This window comes from Bactrocera neohumeralis, chromosome 2, assembly GCF_024586455.1.
Source record: "Bactrocera neohumeralis isolate Rockhampton chromosome 2, APGP_CSIRO_Bneo_wtdbg2-racon-allhic-juicebox.fasta_v2, whole genome shotgun sequence".
Classification (NCBI taxonomy): Eukaryota; Metazoa; Arthropoda; class Insecta; order Diptera; family Tephritidae; genus Bactrocera; species Bactrocera neohumeralis.
The window spans coordinates 1009633-1032894 of record NC_065919.1 but is presented as its reverse complement, the minus strand read 5'-3'; the positions used below and the strand labels follow the sequence as shown (position 1 = coordinate 1032894).

Genomic DNA, 23262 nt, shown 5'->3' with positions numbered 1-23262 from the left:
ATTTCTGTTTCTATTTCTGTTTCTGTTTTGTATTTTATTTTTAATTTTTTTTCTATATTTTATTGAATTATTAAAACAGTTTTATAATTTCCAAACTCAATTTACAGCACAAAAATACCAAATCGAGAAAAATTGCTTCATTAAAATAAAATTCGTTAATTGCGAGAATTGGAAAAGGACAAAATATCAGTCAAGCATTTTACAGAAATATATATAATATATAAATACGAATACTTATCAACCAATATGGTCATATTGTCAGAATACCAATATATATATATATATATATATTTATATATAAATTCAACAAACAAACAAATAAAATATGATATAACAACTTTATGTATAACTAGCAACATTTTGAACAAACTCTTGTAGTTACCATTACCAAATACTATATTCGTACTATATTTTCCCATTGTTACCTATTTGTTGATATTATGATAACCAGTAACCCTGCAAACATTCATTTTGTGCATTTCGAAAACATTTTAAATTTATTTTCCACATTTTGTGTTTTCGACTGTCATTATTTATTTGCACATGTATACCTCTTTCGTTTCTTCATTTAATATTTTTATTATCATTTAACATATGTTTCAACAACCACTTCATTTTTAAGGCCAACAAAATTATTATTGTAATTGATTCAAAAAGACGACCAGTATTTCGTATATTTGTGTTACAATTAAGCACGGCGAGGTCGAAAACACTTGTGATAGATCTCCGGCTTAGTCCTTTTCTTGGAACATATAATACGAAAATATTTTGTCTTACGACGGCTCTTCATTTTTAAGTCTTAAGCAGATAATTTAGGATTACTTAAGGAGACTATACTGGTTTAAGAATAATTAATTTATGCAATAAGATCGACAATCGATTGAAATTCATATTTTTCTATCATAGTACTCGAAAATGATCAATGACAACAAAGGAGTTCCACAATACCGCAGTATACATTATTTCATCCATTATGCTTTATATCCTATAAACGTTAAAGTTTAGAATATAAACTTCAGAATTCTGGGTTAAAATAGGTATGGGCGGATATATTGAGTATATAATTGTATTCAATATAACAGATTCGGATAAGACGGTGTTAAATAAAATGGAATAATTCTTTGATATATAAGTTTCCTAAAACAGTGAACTTTATTGACATATCAAGTCAAGAAAAATCTTTTTCTGCTTCTTCTCTCTAATAATTTAAATAACCCTTACGATTTATATGTATATGATAACAAGGAAGCAAGGTAAAAAGCTAATTTTAATATTTTTTTCTTGGTATACGATAACAAATTCAGAGAGGATACGTAGTACCGGGTTTTCCAATAGCGATGATATGATTTCTAAGCGTCTTTACGGCCATTTTAATAAGGGTTGATCTCTAAATTTTTTTCATTGTATGCAGTATTGAACTTCATCATGGTCGTAATGATCGTACACCTGTGTGCGCTATTCGTCGAATAAGACAAAGAACCGCTCGAGGTAATGAAAATTTGCCGATTCTAAGACGTTCTCAAGAATTGGGACTGTCATAAACCATAACCTGGGGGATTTTGTGAAAGAATTTGGATTGCATCCATATCATTCAAGAACTGAAGTCTTTGAAGAACCGTAAACGTCGTGAATTAATTTGCTAATTTTGCCCTAAAGCATCTTGAAAATGATAACGATTTTTTTTTAAGAAAATCACCTTCTCCGATGAGGCTCAGTTTCATCTGAGTGGTGCAGTAAATAAACAAAACTGTTGGTTCTGGTTCGAAGTGAAGCTGGTGACACCGTTACTGTCAATGCAGTGCGGTATATATCGATGATAACCAACTTTTTATGGCCGTAATTAGAAGAAATTGATCTTGGCAACATCTGGTGCCAACAAGACAGGGCTCCGAGCCACACAGCACGCATAAAAACCGAATTATTGCTAGAAAAGTTTGGAGATTCAATTATTTCAAACAATTGTGACATTGAATATTTGTTGTTATTTAACACCATTAGACTACTTCTTGCGGGGTTATATGAAGTCATTGGTTTTTCCACAAAAAATCAGACTCCCTTTTAGAAATCAATATTGAACGTGTATTCATGACATACGGATTGCTTTAGTGGGAAAAGGAGTCGTAGAGGCTATTTGAATGATGTTATAGGACATAATTGTATCGTTTGTAGTTCATATTAAATAAAAAATAGAAGAATAGAAGAGCTCCTAGCATTTTTTTTTTTGCTCAACGTATTTTTTTTATTTTAAATTTTTAGGGTGAAAGAAACTAATATCTATACATGAATATTCATATTTCTTGTTTAGAACACTACTGTCGCACCATCGCACTCAATCACTAACATCGACTACATGAGCACTTAAAAATCATACAAATACATATTTTGAAAAATACATACGAATACATTTAACAAAGTGTAAATACGAAAATCATTTACATAATATTTTATTAATTCTAGTTTGAAACACAATTATGAACACTAATAATTAGTGGAAATGCTTCCAGAACCCCAAAACATGCCATGTAATTATTAGACTTTTTAAATGACAACAAATAACAAAAGCAAAAATAATACATATGTATTTTGTATAAATAGTTTATGTTTTATTTTTGGTGAACGTAAAAAATCTTGTTCTCGTATTATGATTTTATTATTATTGGATGTAATGTTTGTAATTATTGTATTGTGTGATTCACTGTGTAATGCGATCAATATAATCTATGAAAATTTCTTATATTTTTATTTGTTAGTGTAAAAATCTTATTCGTTAATTTTGAGTTTTAGTTTTGATGTGTGGGCTGTGTAACTGTTCGATATCCCCTCTTAACTTTGCTGCGTTCCCATTGTAAAATATCCCTTTTTAATTTCGGCAATTAGTTTAGATTATTTTTGTGCAAATATCACTTATAGATTTGTGTGTACTTTGATACTCAGTATTATTTATTGTAAAACAGTTGCTTTTGCTTTTTTATTATGCCAGTCATATATACATATATTTTATTTTGTCTCTTCCTGTGCTCCTCTTCACTTTTTCTACTTGTGTAGTAACGTTGTGAGACCATTGGAAACGCCACTCATCATTTTATTATCATTACATTTATTTACTGTTATTAATATCTACTCTTTTTTTCAAATGCCGTATTTTCTAAATTTAGTTAACCATTTGATTTATTTTTTATTATTTAGAAAACAATTCTAAAAATCTTTTCTCCTATCGCTTTGACTCTTTGACTCTTTGATTTTTTTATATTTTGTAAAGAACTGCGACTCGTCTGCAATACAGTAAATTAAATTAGAGAAAAATTATTCAAATAAAATTGCATAAACTATGGTATATAATGCAAAATTGTTTTCCAACATAATCGAGTATGCATATGCGCCGGCTGTATTCAGTACCAAGAGATTATAAACATGTAGATTTTCAAAGCAAAAAGTCAACACTTGTACATCAAACAAGTCACAAAAATTTAGGCGTAAGCCCTCAGGATAGCAAATGAAAGTACTTATCTACATATATATACATACATACATATTTAGGAAATAGTAACTGCTTCTTTTGAGTCTTTTTTGAAATAGATATTTTCTTGCTTTTGTTGTTATTAATTTTGAAAATTAACAAGAAAGTACAAACACTTAACCCGTCAACTGCCACCAATGTACCATGCGCCCACCAAACTCACCACCGCTGCCACAACTCTCACCATCAACAATACGCCTCGAATTTTAGCGTCGTTCTTCAAATTTTCGCTCATATGTACATGCATACATACATTTATACATACTAACAAACATACATACATATTTACATATCTTTTCAATTGTTACATACTCGTATATACCAGTTTTCAACATTTACTCACATACCTACAAACTTATAAATAAATAAATCTTTACGAAATCGCTTATATGCTTTTGCTAATACATACATACATACATATATATAAATGTCCACACATATTTTGATAATTGAAGTTAAATATTATAATTAACATGAATATGAAGAGAAAATACAAGGCTATATATGTATATTTTTGCCTACGATTTAGTAATTTAGTTACTTTTTATGAGTTATGAAGTTTTTCGTTTTTCAGTTCGTATACAAACTATTTACGTATTTATGTCTCAATATCTTCACCTTGAGTTATGTTCTTCTTACAATAAAGCCTACGTTGTTCTTAGTATTTTTAAGAGTTATAAAACTAGTTTCTTTAGAGTGTTTAAAGTTCGAAAATGTTATGAAAACGTTGCTAGTTCTACATAAAACCCATCTTCCCATTGATCTTCTACTAACTTTTATTGAAGATTTTTCAAATTTTCGATTTTTCAAAGCAGTAAACGATTAAAAGAGGTCAACTGAAGAATTTTAAACAAATAATAATAGATTAAAATAAAAAAAAAAAAACGGTATTTTAATGTATTTATATTTTTCGTTATGGTAAAAATAAATAAATAATTTTTGTATTTTGATATTAAATGTGGTTAACAAGATTTGGCTATGGGATATACTACAATGTACGCACGTATTTACATTTGGCACAGACATGCCATTCGAATTGCCTTCTGAGAACTTTTCGGTGTCTGTGAACTTGCAAATTTTGTCAACATGTTCCTTTGTTTTTTTTACGAATTGTATTTCGAAAACATATGAATTGAATTCAGCAATCGATTCCTCAGTCGTCGAAAAATGTTCATCTACGATATTTTGAAATATTCAGAAGTATTTTTATGTTAGAAATTAGCGAGAGAGCTTGCATTGCATGTTTTTCTATAATTGGCTTCCTATCTTCCTTTCCAAGTTCACAGATTTCAAATGTTTCTATCCATATTTTCTACAGATTGGGACTGGGAATCAAAATGCAATTTACTAAAAATATTGATTTATTTCATTTGAGATTGATTTTGACTCGAATCATTGAAAGATTTTTTTAGCGAAGTGAGAAATAAGGGAATAAAAAGATGTGGCTGCTGGGCTTTCTACTAGTTGATTTTCTCCCTTCCTCGTCGCTCCTTTTCACAAATTCGAGCATAGTGTAGATATAATGGAATGGAACGGCGACTAACGTTCTCTGACCGATGAACGATGTTTCGGAGACTGCATACGGGCAAATACAGCGCAAAAGTCATGCTGTAAACAGAATAATGATAATAGTAATTTTAGGATGTTCTGTGAATCCAGCGTTGTAAATTTTGTTAACCACATTAAACGTAATTTATTTCTTAAATGTTTTAACATTTGATTAATTAATGATTTGGAAGCTAGTCTATGAAATGGACACTATCGAAGAACTGTTTGTGGTAAAGTTTCTGTACTTTTCGGTTTATCGAGCGGAAATATAGTTATTTTACCCTTTAATTAATTAATGAAAAAAAACACGCGTTCCAAGTTAATCACTAACTAATTTTACCTGTAATTCCTCAATTATATAATTATCTCTTTTGCTCTCCAATTTTCTAACCTATGTCAAAATCTATCTAATCGCCCACCACTCCCTCCTCGTCTTACCCTTGAGATAACGAATAATGAGAACCTCTGTCGTAGTTCCAATATGAAAGCATGAACACTTTTAAACATACTAATCTGATAATTTGTGTGGACATTTTCAGGGGATGATCGGTCGCGGTGGTAATGTTGGTATGCAACAACAACTTCAACAACAACAACCATATGGTCAGCAACAGGCACAGCAGCAGCAACAACAAATGGGTATGGGTCAAATGGGGCAACAACAGCAGGGCATGATGGGGCAACAGCAACAACAGCCGATGGGTGGACAAATGGGCCAAATGAACGCTATGGGTCAGATGGGGCAGATGACGCCACAACAGCAACAGCAACAGCAGCAGCAGCAGCAACAACAACAACAGCAGCAACAGCAACAACAAATGGGTATGGGCGGGCAGATGGGACAAATGGGCCAAATGGGTGCGATGGGGCAACAACAGCAGCCCGGCATGATGGGCGGCCAACAACAAATGGGCATGGGCGGTATGGCGGGGCAACAACAACAGCAGCCGCCCGTAACGACTCAGTCATCTGGTGGTCTATTCTCCGGTGCTACAAGCCTACTCTCAGGTGCTACTTCGGCTGCCACCGGTGGTCTATTTGGTTCGAAACAACCACCGAAACAAGATCCAATGCAACCACCAGTCGGTGCGCAGCCAATGCAGCCAGGCCAACAACAGCCACCGCCGCAAGGACAACAGCCTCCGCCACAGGGTCAGGGACCAGGGGCGGGGCTGTTGGGCGGACTAAAAGGTATTGCAGCGGCGGCGCCCGGTGGGGATGTGCTTTCAAAAGGCAAAGATCTCTTCGGAAAATTCGGATTCGGCTTTGGCAAATAACCCCGGTCATTTTGTAGGACATTTCTATTTATATTGTATCTAAATTTGTATTTATTATTAACTAAAAGGCGCATACAACAAAAATCACTACTATTATTATCGCTTAAACAAATAAATAGTAATTACAAAAATAATGAATATTATAAATATGATTATGATTGTAAATCATACAAAGCAATTGATTGCAATGGTAATTATGAAAAACTAACGGTACTAGTATTTTTTATCACATAATATAGTACATACATAAATTGACAAAAATATGCAAAGCGACAAAAAACTGATAGTAATATTTAATACAATTAATCTTTGTGTTTTTCCCCCTTTTTCGCGGGCGAAAAAACAAAGCCATATTTTACACACATACGTACGTAAAATATGTGTATATACCGAGCGGTTAAAAGATGGCCATGCCATGGTGTCTTTTGGCACAGAGGCACAAATAGTTGGTGGGGTCGCCGCCGTATCGAAAATGAGAGAAAATGGCGATGGAAGAAGATCTTGCGCGCTTGAAGCGAAAGCGTATAAATAAAATATGCAGACATCAACCCAAATACTGTGAGACAAAAGCTAGTAAAATTTAAGTACACCAAGTTACACGGAAACACACTTAAATGCCCAAATCGATCACATACACATATACAAACCAAAGAGAAATGTTGAAAATACCACTTATAGCTAAGTCAAAAATGCAATAATATTCAACAAGAAAAACTAAAAAAATCACCTTGAATGGCGTTTATTAAAATTTATAAGAAACTAACTCTTAATACATATGTAATTTATTTGAATTCTTCGTGTATTTACATACAAACGTACGTACATATATAAATGCATACGATATGTTATCTATACCTAGCTACACATATACACACACATATATATAAATATAATAACATACATACATACATACATACATATATCCAGGCAATGCAAATAAAATTATACATATTGCATACACAAAGAACATATAGTACATAAAGAGATGAATAAATATTAATAATATTAAAAACTAAAACAAATTATATATATAAATAAATATATGAATATATTTACAAGAAAATAATTATTTGTTACGCACATTGTTAAATTTGCTACTGTTGCTGACCAGTTTATAAATAAAACAAAATGAATATATAAAAAAATTTTAAGTCAAAAATATATGAAGGGGAAATATGATAAAAAGTAATAAAATAACATATAATAAAAACATGCTACTCACTATGTATTATATGAGTGTACGGGACAAAAAAAAGTATCTAACCTATATTATATTATACATATTAAAAAATTAATGGAAGCGCAGAACCCAATATTAAATTCAAAAGAGGGAAAATTTCGGAGAATGAAAATCGCGGTGCATTACATGTGAGAACAGAACACCTGTAAAATGATTCGTAAAAACAAAGAAGTGATGGCTTCAAAACTGCGAAAGTGTACTATATATGTGCCAGCATATACACACTAATGTATAATATATACACATACATATACTATATAAAAACAAAGATAGAAGTGAGTTTGAATGATATAAGAAATCTGCTTTAAAAGTAACACTTAAACTTAAATGCTAATACTTTAATTGACACGTACATACATACAAAAATTTAGTTAAAGCTATTTCCAATTGATTAATACTAAAGGAGTGAGTTTAAAAAATTTAATCTAAATACCAAAATTTAACAAAACATTTGTAAAACTAATGCAAATTGATTAAAAACAACCAAATAAAAAATTACGCTTTTCGTTGGTAAACTGTAAAAGAAACCAAAGTTTTCCTAACATTTGCTTATTCATGCCAAAACTGTTGCTATTTTATATATATTTTTTTCAAACAATAATCCTTCAGAATATAAGTATGTATGTAAATTCACTAATACACATATACATTATAAGAAGCAAAGAAGATATACAAATATGTATGCATGTAAGTTAAAGAAATTGAAAACCGCGTCCTAACCTCGCATTTTTTACTTTGCCCCTAGTTGACTGTTTCTTATATTAAAACTTAAACTAGTAGCCATATCTTGCGGCATCTTAAATAATCTCTACAGCTCTTACACTTCTTCATACAATAAGCCTTTATGAATATTTTAAAACTAAACTTTTGATTTCAAATGTGATTTAGTAAAATGGTAAAAACGTGCCATGAAAGAGTTTAAAAAGAAAGCTGTTTGAATGCCCTTGTTTATTTTCGAAATCTTAAAAAAATAACTTTAAATGTACTAGATGCCATGTGTGTGATTTGCATTTTATATTCTTTTGCCTTCGACTTCAAACTTGAAACGTTTCTCAAAACCTTGAACTCATGGCTTGATAAATGAGACTTCGAAAACAAAACATTTTTCTTAGAAACAAGGGTTAAGATAAAATGATTAGAATGAAAAATCTGTGGATGAAGATTAACTAACATTTTTAATGTCGGGGAAAGCTTCCCAGATAAATGAATTGTTGTGTTGTGTTTTCGAAATTGACGCTATTTTTAATTTTGAACATTATTTTCCTAAAATTTTTACATTTGGAAGTTATGAAAATACTAAGAGAGCTTGCCTAATGATTTTTATTGAAATTTTTATAAATCTTCATAACGCAGAAAGCTTTAGTAGAATATAGAAATAAGTATTGAACAATGACAAGACTTTTCAACGATTTGAGTTTTTCGTAAAAAAATGTGTTTCCAGTTAATTTATTTTTCAATTTCACCGTTATGCTAAATATTAAACTTTTGAAATAACAAAAAAAAGCACAAAATTTCGAAGAACTGTAGGGTATAAGCTTAGCATACATACATGCATATGTATGTATGTATATATTATTAAATACATTCAAAAATCGCTTTTCACTTTAAATTGCTCTCTTAACATACACATAAGTATATGTATGTATATTTAGAAAAGAAATGACAAAATTATCTGCCAATAGCTCTGATCAAACAAGCTGCATAAATCTTCGCATAAAACAATTCCATTTTTCAAATATTCGCAAAACTTTAGAATCAAAATACTTTTATTATGCATACATATGTACATAAAAAGAAATTTATAATCCAAATTGCTAATGTGTATTAATAATATAATCTAACAAGGAAGTAACCCGGAGAATATGCAGTTCAAAATGCTTCTAATGCAGTTAATAATCAATATTATGAATATAGCAGGCTGCAACTAAAGGAGTACATACTTATATTAACATGCTTTCCGTCACATTCTCGCAGCAAAAAATAGGCAACATTCTTTAAAATAATAACTAAGTGAACATGCCACTTCAAAAGTAACTGTAAATGTCAAAGTCAGTAACTTCATTTCTGCAGGTAATACTTAAAGCAGTCATATGAAATCAGTTAGAATAATATTTAATTAATTTAAAAATCATAGGCATACACTGATGTTATGCATATATACATACATACAAACAATTAGATAATGCATACAAGAATTTACAAAATCACAAAAACATGAACGAAAATACCAAATATTTTATGTACCTATTGTATCACTTAACAAACAAATAAATGAAGCAATGTAGTAGGGAAGTTGGAATGGAGAAGTTGGCAAGAAAAAGAAAGCACTGAGATAACATGTACAGAAGTAAAAGATACATACATTCATACCACATACCACATACATATACATATAATTGACAGGAAACAAGACTTAAGCAATGCACAACACACTCACTGACATACAAATAAATTCAACAATAATATTCTCAGACTTCCACACACACACACACATACAATATTTCTGACCCTCATAATTTTTCTTGAACCTTGAAAATAAAAAAAAGTACCATTAAAAAAAGAACAGTTAGAGTGGTATAACCATTATTTGCAAAATCTACGCAATATTCTCACAAAACACAAACAAATACATATTGAGCATATACACATGTAATTGCAATAGCGATTACAAAAAAACATACATATGTTGAAAACAAACCATTCCCAACAACAAAGCAAAACAATACAAATAATATTCAATCGTTGACTATCCAATGTTGCCCACAAAATGTAAAACATGTTTACACCTAAATTTTTTATATACTAAGAGAATTGTTTAATATTTATATTTACTTAGTCAACGCAAAAGCGATATGTTGATAATAAGCAATGAAAACTAAATACATACCGTAATATGTATAAATAGGATTTACATATGTATGTATGTACTTACTGAAAAGTGGTTTACTAATAATCCTTCTAATCACGACCGTTATTGCCAACTACATTTCTGAAATTATATTCATCTTATCACTCACAGCTGGCAGTTAGCTGGCAAGCCAAGCTTTAAAATTTCAAGAAATTTATTTATTATGAAATAAATGGCCGCATTTAAACGATATCAGCTCAAGATATCACACTTACCAATACTATTAGACACACACAAACACATATTCACTTGTTAAAGCCACGCCCACTAGTCACTATAACTACTTACATACTTACATAAGTATATACTCGTTGAAAGCATAGAACGCAACCTTTACAAATTCATACAAACATACAGATATACCAACCACCATGTGTATGTAAATTCTCACTTACAATCATACATATGTACATATGTACGTAGTATTGCAGATTGTTCACATGTTTACTTACGCATACATACATACAATACAGAGATGTTTACTTACATACATAAATTACAATACTTAGCAAAAATGTCCCTAGCAAAATTTTGTTTAATAACTATTTACTATGAAATTAAAAAATTGCGAAAGAAACTGTCGAATACTTTCACAGGTTATGAACTTATCACTAACTGAAAAAAAGTCAAAGAAATTAGGCAAAGAAACGGTGAATGCATACACGATAATTACAAATTACATAATATGTATAATAAAAAATAAATCTAAAATAATAACTTTAATAACGATGATGATAATGATGAAACAGACAATTGTTATACGGTATTATTATACTTTTTCTATAACTTATAATTTATTTAATAAAAGTAAATGCGAAAAAATCGTAAATACATAATTGCAAAAAAGAAAATATTGCAGAAAAATAATTTCGAACTTTGTCTTCTTCAAATTTTAGCCAGCAGTTGGTTTTAAGGTTATGCAAGATAAATTATAAATTTTTAATGGAACAAGATTTTCTCTGAATTTCAATAATATACCTTACAGATTGACCGCTAATTTCGATAAAAAGTCAGCTGTAGGTATAGCGCTCCACATATTTGGTATTTGCATAATACATACATATGTATATTTCGATTCCTACAATTGGTGCCTGATTTATAAGTTAATTGTGAAGTGAAAGAATCATATGGAATAAAAATTGTGATATTTGCGAAGTAGCGAAGTTGTAGTTCGAATTCGCCCTCTTTCACACGGTTGCGTAAAAGTGTAAACACAATGGCTACGACAGACTGCAAACTACATCTGTCAAATATTAAAATACACACGTTCTTATGGGCAGTGTTATTTTGACAGCTGCACGACTACACGACTGCAGGCCGACAGTTGTCGTTCTCGCTAACTTCAATTTGCTCCTATTTTTGCCAACGACAGTAGGACGACAGTAGAGTTGACAGTAGAATGGAAGATAGAAAGAGGAGGTAGAGTGGTGATGCCACTAATATGTAAAATGTAAAATTATTCACAGCTCTAACAAACTTGATGCTATTTTACAAATAAAAGCATAAAATAGCTATATTATAGCTCTATTATATCATTTGTAATAACAAGTGATAATTTAAAGCAAAAATATTTACCTATTTACTTATTTTTTGCATAAAAAATTTCACTTTGAACAAAATATTAAAATTTCATTGAAGTGAAAGGTATTAGTATGGCCACAACGAAATTGTGTACATGCAAAATGGACAACTGCGTTGTTTTGTGTACATGCCGGCCATTGTGTTGTTGTTGCTTCTCAAAATGTACATGTAGTAAGATGAACAACGACGTTTTCAGTTCACTGTCGTGCCGCTGCAGTCTGTCGTAGCCATTGTGTTCACACTTTAAGAATGTTAGGATAATGTTGAATTTGGTAGAATGGTAACTAACGTACAGGATTTCACCTAAATGTGGCGAGGTTTTCAACAGATGCACCCTTCTTCTGCGATTTCTTTTATCGTATTACAGTTTTAGTAGTTTACAACATTTCGCTTAACGGCTTTTTATGGGCGTAGCAAAGATCCGTTTTCATCGACCTGCAATACGAACCTTCATTAAAGCACGTTTCAGAACAGTGTGCGCAACGTGAAATATTATTTGTTTTGATTTTTTCGTCGGATATGCCATAAAATCGTCACATAACTAACTATCGCTCAAGCTTTATAAAGTGTTAACTATTAATACACGTCTACACATACAAAGCCAGTCATATATGCAGTTTAAGGCTTCTCATTTAATCTATTAAACAACAAAGATAAAATCTTAGCCACTGTTTACCAAGAACAAATAAAAATGAGGAGAATTACGCCGAAATTAAGTTAAATTCCCACATTCGGCGTAAATTCAGTGAAATTGTTTTCATATGCAGTTTTACAATCAACGATTAACGTCAGCAGTTACAACGAAAACTGGCATACATACATATGTATATGTGTGCTTGTACGTTATTTTTCATTCATATAACATACATATGTATATACATACATTATTATCTGACTGGCAGTCCGCAGAGTGGAGAATCAACGATACAATGAATAAAGCCAACCGTTGACGCTATCATAAATCAGCAAAGCAAAGTCTCTCCGATTTCCTTAGATGCCAAAATAGCAAAAGTTGCAACTATACTAGATGGAATTGCATTTAATCAAAAATTTGGAGATTTTGAATTATTTCATCTATAAAATGTATCAAATAATATCATCTGATAGTTTTACTCTTATGTAATGATATGGGATTATCAGAATAAGTAAGTTGGCTTGTGAACTGATGTTACGGTTAACGAAATCATCACAATTATGCAAATCCTTTGCAGGATTCGTGTTTGTTTATTAGCGACACACTTAAAAGCTAAACAGTGGGCATCGAGGATGGATTTCTACGCATTTCGGAAAATAACGAATTCAAAATGTTGATTGAATGAAAGACAATCAAAATTGAAAACAAAATAAATCAACATATATATTCAACACACTATATATACATATAGAGTTAAAATAAAATACTTTTAATTAATTAACTAATAATGACAATAATGTGGTCTATGATTAGATAATGAGGAACTATCTCGTGTCTAGCTACGACACCTATTTAGTTCTAATGAACAATAATACTACTCTTTTCTCTCGTGTTCTCATTAGTCTTTATATTTACAAATGTGATCACAATTGGTCTTCGGCACCATTTGTAGTTACTGTTTCTTTGGTGATAAATCGTCGGAGCAAATACGATCACCTTCACAATAGTTGATGTTCTCCGATTTATGCATTAATTGCTGTGATTCCTCACTAATGCCGAACAACACCAATAAAACATCACGTTCGCGCAATTCCTTAGCCACAGCACTGATTACATCCACGAACGTAGCATCGAACTGCATGAACCGTCGGCAATCCAATACAACTGGAAAATCGTCTCGATACAGCAAACAAGCCTCGTTGATTTTATCTCGAATATATTCTATACCTGAATAGTAGACATCGGAGGTGGGACTGACGAAGATGTAATTGCGATTTTCGCACTGTAATGTTCGAGCAGAAGAAGAAAATATTGAAATATGCATTTTGGAGGTAAATTTCTCTTTTACGCTTACCTCCATCAGTGCCACCTCCACTTTGGGATTGCCCAATCGTAAAAGTACGAAAATCATATTTAGCACGATACCAAAGAGTAGACCCACTTCTACGCCTGCGGCGAGGCATACGATAAAGCATCCAACCCAACTGAAGAAATCCTTTTTATTCGTGCGCCAAAGTTCTTTAATGGGCGAGAAGTCGATCTGGAAGAATTCATCAGCAAAATGTTTATTAGTTTTATATTTTTCTAACAAGTAAAATAACAACATAATAACAAGGGCTACATTTTTAGTTTTCGATGAGGCTTTGGCACCTACTCAAAATAATGCCCAAGATATGCTATACATATGTAGTATATGTAACTATGTTTATCAATTATGTGTTAATAATAAACTGGAGGAAACATGCAGAGGTATATGATGCATACGAAGGGTGCCCTTATCGTAATTTTATGAGAGATGGGGTATTGAATTTTAGATCTTTGCTTACGCACCATAAACACCACAGCTATAATAAGTAAAGCTGCAATTGACGACCTTGGTATATACCCAAAGTATGGAGTAAGCACACTGAGCGCCAAGTACACCAAAATAGCTGCAAAAGAAAGAGAAAAATGTTGGACTGCTTCACGTGTAATGTTCCAATACATTACCTGTATATATACCGCTCAAGGGAGTGCGCACACCACTCGCCTGACTGACGGCGGAGCGCGTGAAAGCACCACACGTAGGCATGCAATTGAAGAACGATCCAGCTATGTTACAAATACCCAGAGTCAACATTTCCTGGGATGCATCCAAACGATTGTCCTTAACTGTAAGAGTTTTATTTATTTTTTTGAACACACGATTAAGAAAGTGTTGAGCTCACCAAAAGCCTTTGCAATAGCCACATTCGCTAAAATAGCAACGATGGGCACCACCACAATGCCACCACCCAGTTCGTGAATGATGTCGGTGAATACGAGTGTTGTGTTCCTGTAATCAAAAGCGAATGGTGGCAAGCTGAATGTCAATTGAGCCGAGGTAACCTTCGCAGTAAGCGTGTATGGTATCGCCTCCATCGACCGATTTTTCACCCATAAGTACGTGATTGTACTGCAGATGAAGACAACCAGGGCATTGCGTGAGATGCTTACATACCATAGAACTTTCTTAAGTCTGCATGTATTTGGTGTATTCTTCTTGAAATTGATGTGTGCTAATTGCTGGGGAAAGGTGAAAATCAAGGCATTAGTTTTATGAATTTAGCGAAATTCGCAATAGTTGTATTCGGTTCGCCAATTTTCCGTTTACTTACTCTCAAGAGTAGCAACACCACCAGACAAATGAGGCCTAATATGGCATCCGAGTAATGTATCCGTTTGAAGAGTTCACCAAATGACGGTACACCTTTTCCTTTTATGCCTAATAAATTTTTGAATTGCACAGCTGCTACAATGACAGCGGTGGCGCTGGTGAATGCTTTCGTTACTGGCGTTGGTATAAAGTTTACGACGAAACCTGGAAACACAATTTGAAATGAAATTTTTTTGTATGCCTATATATTTTTTGAATTGTTTATCTACTGTGGTACAAGCATGTATAGAGTTTCGCAATAAACTTTATTAAATCGGTTCCATAAAATAAACCTCTAAAGCGTGACACCAGACTTTTAGCTTACTTTAGTTTAAAGGAAATCATCTCATCACTCTCACTCTATATACGTACATAAGTATATATATACTTGTACATATATGTATATTATATTTTTATTTCCGTCCGAACTTAGTTTTCCCATATTTGTGGATTTATATTTCACACATTTGCTGTTAAACCTTCTATATTTTAAGCAGCAATCTCATGTAAGTATATGTATGTATGTATGGCAGATGAGCAATTAGGTGTGAGAAATGAGAACATGAAACATTAAATTCAAACAATGACAAATATGATTACAAATACGAGTATAATTGAATAATCATCGATAGCTTTGCTTATTAAACTAATTAGTGCCATTAAATTTTCTTTGTTGATACGTGAAAATAATATTTGTTGTTATTTGCATTATTTTCTATTCGACATATGTACATAATTCAATGGATGACACATTTTTCTTCCCATTGAAATGTGAGTTTTGATGTTTTTCCGGAAACGGACGCTTAACGTTGGCTAACTGCCATATTCATTTAATTATGAGCGTGTTTGAAGGTAGAGAGCCCACATAACCATATTACGTATTATTATAAAAAAGAAAAACCTTTAATTGAGGAGATTGAATATATAGAAGCTTACCCAGTTGAAATACCCCCATAAGAAGCTCCACAAGACCCGCTAAAAATGCGAGCACAACCACAAATTGCACAGGCCGTTCACCGACGAACTGCAAAACCATCAAAGACATTAAACTTGTGGGTCCAATCGATACTTGAGGGATTGTGCCGAACAATGCATAGAAAACTGTGCCTGAAAGAGGAAATCATCTTGATGAAATGCGCCAAAGGCGTATATATAAGCAATATATGCATATACATATGTAAGTATACACAGGTTGTTTGCTAAGATAATGTTACAGTTTTTAGACACAAACAATATCTTCACCTTTACTCAAATGAAATACCTTCATTTTGACCACTTACCAATAATAGCCGAGTACAAGCCATATTCCGAAGAGAGCCCGGCTAGTGCCGCATAAGCAATACTTTGTGGTATAATCGTTAAGCCCAATGTGATGCCGGCAATTAAATCCGCTATGGCAGTTTCACGGTCGTAGGTTTTAAGCCAATTCAAAAATGATAAGCGTCTTAAAATCCAATGTTTTTCTGGTGGTTGCTCATACTTCACTGTATCTATCGTCACCTTGGTGTCCAGCAATTCACCATTTTTCATTGGTTTTAGCTCCTCCAGAGCTGTAGATAAAGAAAACAAGTAGTTGAATATGGATATTAGAATATATCTATATTTAAGTTATATATTTAAAGATTTGTTTTCCGATTTATTGAAATTATAATTAAAATTATAAATTGATCTGTATTAGATCCGGTTACATTTGACACCGAATTAGACGTAATTTCATTGTTTTTGTGCGTTGAGTCACGAATTTGTACTTAACGTTTGTAAAATGCTCTGTTTTGGTACGACTATCAGGGCCGTTAAATGTTTGGAATATAAACCAGGTGGAACCTTCGCCAATACGTCTGTCAAATCACTGTTATCATGTATAATAATTGCTATTATTATTATTATAATTATTTTTATTATATTTACATTTATTTTCCACTAGGTTATCGGCATTTTGAATGTCGTCCTCATTCTTCGAAAATCCAGGTTGTGTCTTATCAAAACTATTTTCTACTGGCTTTTCGTTATTTGTTGACTTTCGTTTCTGTGAGTCATCGTCACAGTTTTGGGATTTATAATTTGTTAGCTGTGGCAAACGGAATGTACGTTTTATAAAGAATCTCATTTTGATACTAATTGCGAAATTTTAAAACTCATAACAGCAAGCAAGTGTTCAAGCCAATAAAATTGGGAATTGAATATGTGAATGGCTGTATGAAAGAGCTTTCAGTGCTAAATTAACCGCGGCTTTAATTTGAAGCTAGGGAGTTTAGTGCCAAAATCAGTGTTGTCATGAGAAAGCTTTCAGAAGTATATTTGTGTGTACGTACGTAGATATGTACTTAGATCAATGTATGTTTATGACGATTTAATATTAATTGCCAGTCAAACATTGCTGCGCCTGCCTTTTGTTTTGCTAACAGTTTAGGGGATTTTTCGAACACGTCCATATACATATGTATATATACATACATATATAGTACATAATTATATGTGTACGCTTATAAACATTTTAAAGCTAAGTTTCATTATTTATATCTGATTACTTTGATTCATAAGTCAAAACAATAATTATTAGCGCTTCTACTACGAGAGATGTAAGCAAATTTTAAGTTAGATGAATTGACATTAATATCGTCAAATATTTTATTCTTTCCGAAGATGTACCGAAAAATCTATGGCAGTCGAGGTTTTATCACAAATTAACTATATATGTACATATATATGTATGTATGTAAATATAGAAAAAAATTGGAAGATATAGTTAAGAAGTCCACTAGCGCGGAAAAAATTTTCTAAATGTCGCATATACCGTTAGGATCATTCAATATGTGAAGCCAAAACTCATTGCCAAGAAATTATTTAACCTTCAACCTATTAGGCGTTAGCTGTATGTTACATTATTCTTACCAACGAATATCTTATACATATGTACATATGTATATAAAAATGAAACGCTATTTAATGTCCGAACCACAGCACTGAAAGACATGAAAATTTGCTCAAGTATTCCTTTAGTTCTGCAGAAGGTTCTAACGGTAAACCGATTTGGTTTAGAATTAGTGAGGAGATAGCTTGTAACCTCGGAACCGGCACAGGCTACTTTTTATCGTTTTATGTTAAAAGTCAAAAAAATTTATATATAAAAAAATATATTTGAAATCATAAGCATCTTTACGAAATCAATAAAAAATGTTGATTAGCAATTCAACTATCCCATTACATTATTATCGTGATTACTGATATCCTTGACAACAAGGACCGAGCGAAGTCGCGAGTTTATGCTAGTAGAAAGTAAAGATCACTTTAAAAATCTTAAAACCAACAGTCGTTGTTTGCACTAAAATGAAATTCAAGTCGATCAGCCCTTTTGACGTGCTAACGATCTAATTTGTTGAGCTGACTAGGGCTCCAACACTTTTTTGTATCGAGTTTACCTAAATCTACTCTGTATAAGGCAACACGATTGGCCTAATATAATGCAACGTTCTTACAGCAATTGCAAGATTTGAGGTAAAATTTTCCTTCTGCTATGGATTTTAATAGTCCGTTTAAGCTCCCCGACTCCGATTGGGTTTATATTTGCAATTACTATTAATAGGTCCAAGCATGTAATAATTTCCACCAGGCCGAGTTTTCGATGTTGAAAATTCTTGCTTTTAAGTATGTTCATTTATGAATCGGTTATGCTCGTTATATGCAAACTAACGTCAGGCTAAAGTAAAACAAGAAAAAACGTTCACTTTGGCTGCACCGACATGTCGCGACATTGTGATATCCGTCACAGTGTTTTTTTCTACAGTATGAAAGGGTAGAGAAATTTCCTTTTCTTTATTTTGATCAGTCATTTAAAACAGAAGCTATATGCTATAGTTATTCGATCTGAACAATTGCTTCAGAGATTGTAGTGGTTTGCTAAATTTCGTGAAGACATCTCGTCAAATTTTTTGCTTCCTTATTAGGACTAGAATCCGATCGTTCGGTTTGTAACCTATTCTATAGGTGTCAAAATACAAACATCCAGGTCAAAACAAGAATTAAAAAGAAAAATAAGTTTTTATTTCAATTGATCTATTTGTTTGGAAGCTTTTCAGGAAGAACAATAATTTTGATTTTTTTTAATCTCATTTAACTAGTTACCGCAATTGAATAGTCCAAAATTAGTGCTCACACATATGCTGACATAAGAACTTACGAGTTGGCGAGTATGTACGAATTTTATATACATAAGTACAACCGAATCCACTTCACATGCTTATGCTTTATATGTACATATGTATGTATGTACGTTTCACCTGACTGTGTGCGCCACTTGGCATTATGTACATACTTGTATGTTTGCGGTCGTGACATTGGCATTTACTTCTGCGCAAATATGAGCTTTTTATGAGACACGCGCTATAAAGCAAATGCTTTAGGTATACAAAAAATGATTCATCTGTTTTTTGTTTTTCCTGGGAACCAAAGAAGCTGACCACAAACTAAATAGGCAAGTATTTATGGGCCATATACGTCTTTCGATTTCAAATAGCCTAAAAACTACGTGAAAGTAACTAAATTCGAAAAAGTTAGTTTTGCGTGTAGAAGGTTCTTACTATCATAATTTTCAATGCCCTCTAGGTAGGACTTTAAAACTAGTCGACACGAATTAATCCACGCGTCATACGTATGACTGAATTGGAAACCCAGCCGATAATGTTCACACATAAGGTAAGACCGCAGAAAAAAAGTTTTAGCGAAAAAAATGTGGAACTCGTATAAATGTGCCTCAGCTAATTTTAGTAAGTCATATATTATTCCCACGGGCATTTAAGTAAACTTCCACATTTGTACACATTCTGCTATGTCAAAATATTTTAAAATTTTACGGTAAATTGTTTATTTTTGTAATTTTTTCTCACAAAGATAAGCGAGTGAAAAGCAAGCGCTTACAGTCGTCACTTAGAGTGACGGTCGACTGTGACACCTAACGGTAATAAATTTTGCCGCAAGAGTCAACAACTCGGCAAAGCTGTCAGTGTTCAGTTTAATTTAACGTTGAATGCTGTAGGGGTGTTATAAATAGTGGAAATAGTTAATGTCTAACAGTCAGTCACTAGTCAGCCAAGTTTTGTTGCGACTGTAAATATACATATGTATTTAACCTTACCCCCCGGTTTACATGGTAACAAAAATGACTTTTCTTGCGAAAGGTCCGAATAATTACTCAATCTATATTTAAAAAATAAATTCGCAAAAAAGTCTTTCTTACTTTAAAAACCTTACCCCTCCCCCTAAAGTGCTTTAAGTATATCAATACTGATGCTCGGCAGGAGTCTAACTCCGCAGTTCCGTGATTGTGTAGTTTTCTTAAACTGCATGTATGTATACTATACAACTATACACAAGGTTGGAATAATTATTTAATCTTTGAAAAATCGGGCACCCGTTATTCAACAGGTTTATGGCGCAAAGCGAATTTACTTCTCTTATTATTTCAATAACATCCTCTGAATACGGCATAAAAGATATCATTATTTTTTGCTTGGGATTGAGCCCTTTAATACTTGTAAATATGATGGCCTGAGTACTGAATAAAGCTATAAAGAGCTAACCAAATCCTACATCTTCCCCATTTTGCTCTCTATCAACAATAAGCTACTCAGATATCTAAATTCTATCATAAGACATCAATCTATTAAATCGCCTACATATTTAAGAAATAATTACATGCAATAATCGGTAAGGCTTTAAGCCATTGTACATACCCTCAGCAGTTAAATTTTTTGGTTTCGTCATTTCAGCCCCCGCTACCAACTGACAGTATCGAGACTTTTGCGTTGAACTTTAACTATTTTAAGTATTCTTTAAATTCACCATCTGACGAACGAAGGATTTATGTAAATATAATTAGGTTCACCTTGAAATAACAATACACGTGTTTTAAGTACAAATCGGCTTTATTTTTATTTTTAATTCGTGTAGACGCGTTTTATCGTTATTTTTCCTGGCCACTTCGTAGCAAACGAAATTTGCAGCTTTTGCGTTTCCGTAGGTGTCCTTGCACTAATACGCCCGTAGACCCAACCGATACGTGTTGCAATCAGTTGCGAAAAGATAGTGCCCTTCGACAGCGTTGGCGCTTATCTAGGCTCGCGGAAGCTGGAACGCGCAACCATCCGATGGTTGTGTAATCGACGTCGTCGCGATAAGATGAAGAGTGCAACTGAGGTGTTGTCTTACTCAGCCAAATGTTTTAAATGTGGACATTATGCTAATATCAAATACCGATAATAAAATTTATCTACAACTTTTTATGAGAAATTGCACTAAGTATTATAATTTGTAGATCATTCTTTGTCGCTGTGAGATGATGGTATTTGTTGTTAGTTAGAGAAGTTTGCGATGAGTATGAGTGGTCCTCCGCACTTGTAGCAGTGTTCAACGGTTCAATTATAGATCTCAATTTGCCTTCGTAATTTTCCATTTCGATCAAAATTATAATGAATAATAATGATATAAATCAAATGGACAAACAGCATAGCGACGGCATATGCGACGGTTGACGTTGCACTCACTTATCAATTTGTGAAGCGAGAGAATTTGCCGAAGCAATTAGCATCCTACGAGCATCTGCGTTGAGTGAGCTTCAATAAAGGGCAGCAGCGTTCTCTGTAATGTAATGTGGCCGAGTGCGTGTCTTTTTAGAAGCTAGCTACGCGTTCAGAAAGTCGCAAATTCAAATGTCTTCATTAGCTGAGACGTAGAAAAAATTCTAAAAAATGTGGAGAGAAACAAATTGAAAATGCTCAATATGGGTTTCATATGAAAATTTTAAGAAAATTATAAATATAACCCGATTTATTTATATTAGTTGTAAATTTTAAAGGCATTTTATTATAAATCCCAAACTTAGACATATAAATAGATATCTTCATAATTTTGGTTGCCAGCCATAGGAACATGTATTAAAATCAGAGAGCGTCACATGCAAAATAATTGCATCCTGCACCTACAGCAATAACAACGAACATGGACGCACAACGATCACCTTTGTAATTTCGATTAACATTCGGTGTCGTAGTTGTGGACTAGAATGGAATCAGGAGCCATATTTTCATTTCATCTGTGAGTGCGCGAAACGGTTCATGAATAAGTAACATATCGGGCATGCTGCACTTATCAAGTACATATGTATGTACGTACGTAAGTATTTGGTCTTTTCATGTTAAAGCTTCTCATAAAGGTCCTAAGTCCTCAAAACGTGTTCCACAAATAGATATACATAGTTATAACTCATTAGCTGATTATTTTAACACCTCAACAGCTACTTAAAAAGCTCCTACTAAGTACAACATCGCCGATACGAATTTACACCGAAGAAATAATTATAACATATACATATGTATATAATGTTCATATGTACATACATATATAAATTTTTATTTAAAGTACAAAAATATTTTACTGCGAATGATTGGCAAAATAAAGCCAGTTTATTCGATGCTGAAAAATAAAAAAAAAATCATTTCAGAAATAAGTATTTGTTGTGAATAAACAAATAACAGAAGTTCAAATATTTTCGTTAAAATTATATTAAGTACTCATAGATAATTAAATTAGTATCCACAAGTTTATTTGGGAACTTTTTTTTCCTAAAACTCAAAGTGAGATATAAAATTAGATTATTCAATATATAATTATGTATGTGTTCGCAGCTTTTGTGTTAATATATGCACACGGCTTTACATACATATGTATGTACATACTACTGTGATCAAATTGAAAGGTGAATTTTGTCCATTTCCTCTCCTTCAAAGCAATCCCCTCCTGCTGCAACACACTTATACCAACGAATTTTCCAGTCATAATAGCACTTGGAAAAATCCTCCGTACTGATGGCCATCAGAGCCTTCTCCGAT

General features: G+C 32.6%; 2 protein-coding genes across 14 annotated transcripts in view; one reads left to right on the top strand and one right to left on the bottom strand.

The window, feature by feature from the left end:
• Window positions 1-11357, top strand: part of LOC126751229 (RIMS-binding protein 2) — a 50041-nt gene extending 38684 nt beyond the window's left edge. For 11 of the 12 annotated variants that reach the window (XM_050461305.1, XM_050461296.1, XM_050461299.1 and 8 more), the window contains one exon: window positions 5605-11357. In XM_050461305.1, coding sequence (XP_050317262.1) covers window positions 5605-6342 — 738 coding nt within the window. In that variant the 3' untranslated portion in view covers window positions 6343-11357. The remainder of the gene's footprint in view (window positions 1-5604) is intronic. The other variant, XM_050461304.1, reaches the window with a different exon arrangement.
• Window positions 11358-13403: 2046 nt separating this feature from the next.
• Window positions 13404-21567, bottom strand: LOC126760927 (sodium-independent sulfate anion transporter). 2 transcript variants are annotated; one of them, XM_050476759.1, is made up of 9 exons: window positions 21109-21567; window positions 16660-16929; window positions 16316-16486; window positions 15342-15544; window positions 14913-15249; window positions 14695-14856; window positions 14536-14636; window positions 14060-14245; window positions 13404-13987 (listed from the first exon to the last, which is right to left on the bottom strand). In XM_050476759.1, the coding sequence occupies exons 1-9, from the start codon at window positions 21137-21139 to the stop codon at window positions 13658-13660; spliced, it is 1791 nt and encodes a 596-aa protein (XP_050332716.1). In that variant the 5' UTR covers window positions 21140-21567; the 3' UTR covers window positions 13404-13657. The 2 variants fall into 2 exon arrangements, with proteins under 2 accessions (XP_050332716.1, XP_050332715.1); XM_050476758.1 differs by lacking the exon at window positions 21109-21567 and adding an exon at window positions 17288-17541.
• Between the last annotated feature and the right edge of the window lie 1695 nt (window positions 21568-23262).